This window comes from Triticum dicoccoides, chromosome 3B, assembly GCF_002162155.2.
Source record: "Triticum dicoccoides isolate Atlit2015 ecotype Zavitan chromosome 3B, WEW_v2.0, whole genome shotgun sequence".
Taxonomy (NCBI): Eukaryota; Viridiplantae; Streptophyta; class Magnoliopsida; order Poales; family Poaceae; genus Triticum; species Triticum dicoccoides.
The window spans coordinates 855,831,974-855,839,007 of record NC_041385.1 but is presented as its reverse complement, the minus strand read 5'-3'; the positions used below and the strand labels follow the sequence as shown (position 1 = coordinate 855,839,007).

General features: G+C 47.6%; 1 protein-coding gene across 2 annotated transcripts in view; it reads left to right on the top strand.

The window, feature by feature from the left end:
• Window positions 1-4,534, top strand: part of LOC119278972 (ankyrin repeat-containing protein At5g02620-like) — a 92,495-nt gene extending 87,961 nt beyond the window's left edge. Inside the window, exons 1-4 of one of the 2 annotated variants that reach the window (XM_037560375.1) lie at window positions 616-745; window positions 1,573-2,207; window positions 2,553-3,088; window positions 3,741-4,534. In XM_037560375.1, the coding sequence (XP_037416272.1) occupies window positions 1,589-2,207; window positions 2,553-3,088; window positions 3,741-4,340 (1,755 nt within the window). In that variant the 5' untranslated portion in view covers window positions 616-745; window positions 1,573-1,588 and the 3' untranslated portion in view covers window positions 4,341-4,534. Of the gene's footprint in view, window positions 1-615; window positions 746-1,572; window positions 2,208-2,552; window positions 3,089-3,740 lie in introns of those variants that run through there. The other variant, XM_037560374.1, reaches the window with a different exon arrangement.
• The last annotated feature ends 2,500 nt before the right edge of the window (window positions 4,535-7,034 follow it).

The window sequence follows — 7,034 nt, the reverse complement described above, 5'->3', positions numbered from 1 at the left end:
AGCACGAGTGGGTCGATAGTAGTTACACGACGATGCCTGCATCAAGGTAATGACGTAGAATGCCGCCATTGCCTGCCGCCGGCTCGGTTTTCACCGGCAACCATGTGTCCCCAACTCACAGCCGGGACTAGATGATGGATCTCGAGATCTTATCACCAAGCCTCAGTCCGACCACCTCCGACGAAGAAGATGACCACCACCACTGGCCAGCGAGACGACGCGAACCACCGGTGCTAGGCCCGTCCGAGACCACGCCCCATGGCCGGGAACAGCGGCAAGCGCTGCCACGACGGAGACGCGGACCCGAAGCCCAGATCCAGCCCACCCACACACCGCCAAGTGGCCACCACCAAGCGCCGTTCAGGGGCAGCCCCGCCGCCGTGAGGAACACCGCCCCACGGGCAACAACGCCAGCCACCGGCGGACCACCGCCATGCACCACCGGCCGCCGCAAGATCTGCGCGGGCAATGGCGAAACGACTAATAGTCATTACTGAATAAACACGAGGAGGACTGCTATATCGCGTTTGTTTTATGAAGTCAGGTCAAGTCTATATTGATTAAAAGTGCCCCATTACATGCCTAATGAAATGATACATGCACAAATTAACTCAAACTGAATTGGTGCGTTGACTTCCCACTCTTTAAGTTGTTGCCATCCTCTCGCATGGAACACTAGTGTGCCTGCTAGCTGTTCTCTTCATTGTGCGACTACGTTCGTTCTCTCTGCGGTTGTCTGAGAGAGGTGTGTACTTCTACGCCGACGAGATTAATCATGCCTAAGGATGTCTTTTTATTCGTTTTGATTGTACTTGGCTCGTTTCTTCCGTTGCTGGCTAGTTTGTTGTTTAGGGAAATCTTCTTCGGTTGTTAGTTTGATTTTTATGAAATTTTCTTGCGCCCCCCTTGACTTGAGCCCCACAAACGCCATTGACAGTTCTCCACGACCTCGCATCGAACCTCCGCCGCCTCCACCCTCCTCTCCCTACCCATTAGCGGAGGCCGCCTGCTACTCATGCCGCCATGGGCGTCGCCTTCTCTTCTTCCCCATCGCCAATGCGAGCTATTCTTCCTCCTTTCCGCGGTGCAGTTATGATGCTAAGCCCGGATCAGTGGGCATGCCAATTTTGTCTCAAATTTGCATAGAGTGGTCGGGTTGTGGATTACTGTACTCCTACTAGCACCTAGCTTCTCCATGTCAGGTGTTCTTTACATACGCGTGCAATTACGGTCAATAAAGCTAGTAGTTTATTGGTTGTTTTTCACTATATATCCCCATTGAAAGAGAACTAAGCAGAAGCTAATCTAGCTAGCTAGCATTTCTCTTCTCCATTGGAGTACCCCATTCACTTTCCTTTGTAGCCAAGTGCGTTACTTACTATTTCATCGAGTTAATTTAGTCTTAAATTTGCTATAACTACCCTGTTTTCTGTAGCTACCATTTTGAATAATTTTGTGGAACCTTATTGCAACTAGAATTAGTGTTGGCATGGTTTGCAGATTTCCTCTTCGAAACTAGCGGCTAATCATTTACCCATCATTGTATTTGTTCCCATTTTTCTCCTGCTGCAGTTAAATCAGAATATAGATGGCAGATAATACATCAACAACTAGTTCATTGGAAGGACAACATGAAGAGCTATGGATGGACCAACTTCTTCTGGAAGCAGCCACATCCGGCGATTCCACATCAATGAAGGACATGGCATCACAGGATCCAAGCATGCTTCTTAGAACAACTCCAGCTGGGAACACCTGTCTTCACATATCGTCCATCCATGGCCATGAGGCATTTTGCCTAGATGTGGTGACCCTGGAGGTGTCTCTTCTCACTACAGTAAACCTGGATCGAGAGACGCCACTTCTTGCCGCGGTGAAAAGTGGTTCTGTCATCTTGGCTTCGGTTCTACTCCGTTGGTACCGTGAACATCGACTGAGCAAGGCAATCTTGGAAAAAGACATTGATGGCTGCAATGCACTCCACCATGCCATTCGCAGTGGCCATAGGAAGCTTGCGATGGAGCTGATAGATGCAGAGCCGGTTCTGTCGACACATGTGAATAGAATGAACGAGTCACCTATGTATATTGCAGCGATGAGGGATTTTACTGATATTTCAGAGATTTTACTTGAAATTCCTGTTTCTGCTCATATGGGACCATGGGGCCAGAACACTCTGCAGGCTGCCGTGAAGAATGGAAACGCAGGTGAGAACCAGTGTGTGCATGTATATATTTCCCGAGTTTGGGACTGTAGCAATTGTCCATGGATGCCCTACAACCGCTGTGTGGGTGCATGTGGTTTGGTAGCATGGTTGCCTGCTCACTTGCTCAGCTCAATAGTACAACTAGATGTTGAATTATTGTTTACTCCTGGTATTTTGTTACTCTATTAGTTTACAACTGGGAAAAAGAATTTGAATGTACAATATTATCTAGAGCACGGTACATTGATGTTATAGAACTATTCTAGTATATCATTACTAGTCCTCACAAGGACTATCGTCATCCCATTGCTAATTAACCGTTGTTCATGTACTGATTTGTTTTCAGGTTTGGCTAAGAGAATTGTGGAAACACGTCCTGGGCTGGCCAAAGAAGCCGATAACAATGGGTGTACTCCGCTAAGTTCAGCTGTATATCGTGGCCTGGTTGACGTGTTACGAGTATTGCTGGAACATGATTGCTCTTTAGGGTATGAGGTGCCAAGTAATGGTAATCCTTTCCTTAGTTATGCTGCATATGAAGGTCACCTCGATGTTGCTGAAGAGCTTCTTAAATACTGTCCTGATACTCCTTACCGTTCAACACAAGATGCCTGTTGGACATCCCTCCATGTAGCTGTATACGATGATCAAGTGGAGTTCACAGAATTCATCTTGAGGACCCCACAACTTCGGAAACTCATTAACATGCGAGACTCCAACGGGAAAACTGCTCTACATTTGGCGGTAGAGAAGTGCAATCCTAAAATGGTTGTTGCTTTGCTGTCTCACGATGACATAGACACAACTGTGGTTGATAATGAAGGTGTTACAGCAGCTTGGGTATTAGCTCATGTCATTGATGATGCGAAGACTTTAAACTGGGTATGTATATTATCAATACACACACACACACGCACACAGTTACAAAAAAGAAAGAAAAAAACTCTTTACTGTATTGTTCTGAAAGGAACTCACCATAGAACCATCAATGCTGCAACATACAAAATTTTTGTAGTCCACTATTTGGCTCTGTTCTAAGACTAATAGTGACATAGAAAACTTTATATTACAAATTTAAATTTTGTCTATAAATTTATATAGTCCATCCGTTTCATAATGTGGTGCATATAGAATTTTTTTTAAGTCAAACTTTCAAAACTTTGACCATTGTTTTAGAGATAACTATTTATATCTACAATACCAAAATTATAACGTATAAAAGTTCATTTTGTAATGAATCTAATGATATAACTTTGGCATTCTAGATGTAAAAGTTTTTCTCCATAAATTTGGTCAAAGTTTGCGATACTTGACTTTTCAAAAAATCTATATGCTACAATATGGAGCAGAGGGAGTAACATATTTGTACTTCAGTATTACCAACATCATCGACTAGTTTGCTTATCAATTTAAATATATGCTCAAATTTAATTTTTGTTCACTTTTTCTCAATACTATAGATCCATGTAATAGAATTGCAAATCTCTGTTATTACACTATGATCTTCATGTGCGCCTTCTTTGAATATGTGCAGAATGAAGTGAGCATGCTTATGGCGAGAGCTGATCCGCAAGATGCCAAAACTCTTTATAATCTTCACACGCATACCAAACACAAAGCGACCTTAGAATCAAGGAAGGAGGCGAAGTCACTAACTCAAACATACACAAGCAACACTTCGCTAGTGGCGATCCTCATCACGACAGTCACCTTTGCCGCTGCCTTCACCCTGCCTGGAGGATACAGCAATGACGCCGGAAGCGAGGGACTTCCCATCATGTCTAGGAAGTTATCATTTCAAGCATTCTTGATTTCTGACGTCTTAGCAATGTGCTGCTCCTTTGCTGTCTCCTTCATATGCATCATAGCAAGGTGGGGGGATTATGAGTTCTTGATTTATTACATATCCGCCACTAAGAAGCTTATGTGGTTTGCATATGTGGCAACAACTACGGCTTTTTCAACTGGTTTATACACTGTGTTGGCTCCACGTCTTCACTGGTTGGCTATTGCAATTTGCGTCATGGTAGCTTTGTTGCCCATTTTCACTAAGCTGCTGGGCGAATGGCCGGTGTTGAAGCTCAGATTTCGGCTTGGTAAAACATTCAACTCTGATCTCCTTGACATGGTGTGACTTCAACCATCTGTCTTATGGTCATGATTTCTGATAGTACTTTGAGGTTTATATGTAATAAACATTATTGGGCCAGCTACTTGCTCTTTATTTGTTAACTCATTGGGACAAAATGTTGTACTACGTACCATTCTTGCATCTTTTTCAAACTTGTGGCAAATTCTATTATTCTTGTATGTTGTTGATTCCATCTCTGACTCTCTGTAGAGATGGTTCAAGCCATCTGTAATGGCAATGGCAATGTCTATTTTTTTTTATTATTCCATAAGTATCGTGCATTGCAGCATCACATCTATCCATCGATAGCTGCAACAAAATGGTATTTCTCATCAACATCCCTTTGGAAACGGCAAGGTTGATGCATTGGGAAACCAAGGACTAAATGCAGCTGAACAGAAAACAGGAGGCAAACTCGCAAACAGAGACAGGTACGCTCTCTCCATGACCAAACAACGGCGCAACAAACAGCAGAAAGTTCTTGTTCCTTGCCTGGGGCCTTGTAACCATGCGGGCTGCGGCCCTAACTCGGATGGAATCTCAGAGGAGGCCTTGGATCGACTGAGGTCAAGAACTGTCGCCAGTGTTTGTTTGTACTGTATGCTGGGGCCTTGTCATTCCCCTGTAACTTGCACTGTTTTCCTTCTTCTCTAATGCAAAAGAAGAGCTCTTGCTTGTTCCTGTCAACAAAAGGCCAAGCTTCAGAGATTTTAGTCTTTCCATTAATTTTGGAGCAAAAAACACAGAGACACGCAGGCCTCGATAGAGCGTTTGCAGGACGAGAGCACGTCATGGTTATCTACAAGTTCAGTACTAAAGTGCCGTCACATAACATGGCCAAATTAAAACCGAAGGGGTGAAGCAAATTTTCCTACAGTAGTAAAGCTGCATTTATATATAATATAAGCACTCATGTACTACTGCTTTCTACAGGAACAAGGTTTACCTGAATCAAACCATATCGTCATCCCTGAACAAGTTTATATATGCCCTGCAGGTTTCTCCCCTGCCCCAGCAGCTTATGCACGTTGCAAAATGTTAGCAAATAATCCCGTTGAGCTGTTTGTTATCCTCTAGTTGTTTCTTAGCTAAAATAAAGGGCCATGCAGCGTGGAATCTGTTCCTGACTTGGCGTAGTTTCAGACTTTCAGTTAGTTTGTGTAGCTGAGCCGTCACAGGTGGATCGTGGGATGGCATGATTGTAAACGTGTGACGGCCACACCCTAGCGATCGGGAGTTCGTGGGATGGCACGTCCGATCAACCCGCTCTTGGACCGGGTATCTTGTAGTTTCTGTTCTGAAGCACTTGACTGAATAAGAAGAAAAAGGGAAAAGGCTGCAGAGGCCGAACGCAGCGCAAACACTCGAGTTCTTCGTGAGAGAAAGAGTTCAGAGAACTGATCCTGCAACTACAATTGGCATTAGAGCCTTGTGGTGATCATGTCGGGACATGGTGGATCACGCACGCCGCAGCGCTCCGGCTTGCGCCGGAGGAACACTCCATCGCCGGCTCGTCGGGGACGAAGCCCGACACGGCACGGTGGGAGAGAGCTGGTCATCCACGAGCGGGTGGTCAGAGATGGCGGCGCGGGCGCGATCCCGATGCTGACTCGGACGAACTACGTCGAGTGGTCAATCCTCATGAAGGTACATCTTCAGGCTGCACGGCTGTGGGAAGCCGTCGAGATGGGCGACGCCGATCACCCTGATGATCGTGCTGCACTGGGCGTCATCCTCCGTGGCGTCCCGCCGGAGATGCTGCGGATGCTGGCGGCGAAGGACTCTGCCAAGGAGGCGTGGGACACCGTCAAGACGCTTCGCATGGGCGTCGAGCGCGTGCGCGAGTCACGGGCTCAGGTGCTGCGCCGTGATTTCGAAAATCTCTCCTTCAAGGAGGGAGAGACAGTGGAGGACTTCGCGCTTCGCCTCACCGGCCTGATCAGCGATCTTCAGGAACTTGGCGACGACGTCGACGAGATCAAGGCGGTGAGGAAGTTTCTGCGGGTGGTGCCGCCTCGCTACGCCCAGGTAGCCATCTCCATTGAGACTCTTGTTGATCTCAAAACACTGACAATTGAGGAGGTGGCCGGCCGTTTTCTTGCCATCGAGGAGCGCCTCGACCCCGACACCGGCGGCTCCAGCGGCAAGCTGCTCCTCACAGAGGAGGAGTGGCACGAGCGGGAAAACCGACGGCAATCAGGCGGAGGCTCGTCCGGCGGTGGATCCAAAGGCGTCAAGGGGAAACCCAAGCCGAAGCCTCCCACCGGCGCCGGCGGAGGACAACCTCACGGCGGTGCTCCTAAACGCAAGGGGAACTGTCGCAAGTGCGGCAAGTGGGGCCACTGGGCACGCGAGTGCTACGGCAAGCCCAAGCAGGAGCGCCGCGAGGAGGCAAACGTGGCGCAAGTCGAAGAGGTCGAGGAGCCGGGGCTGCTCATGGCGGTGCTCGATACGCCGGAGGAGATCACAATCGCAGCTCCGCAAGTCGTCTTCCTCAACGATGAAAAAGTGGTGCCCAAGGACGTCGGCGACGGCTCTTGGTACGCGGACACAGGGGCCAGCAGCCATATGACTGGCCGCAAGGAGTTATTTGCCACGTTGGACGAGACGGTGCGCGGCACTGTCCGCTTCGGAGATGGATCAGTCGTCGAGATATGCGGCAAAGGAACTGTATTGTTTGAGTGCCTCACCGGCGAT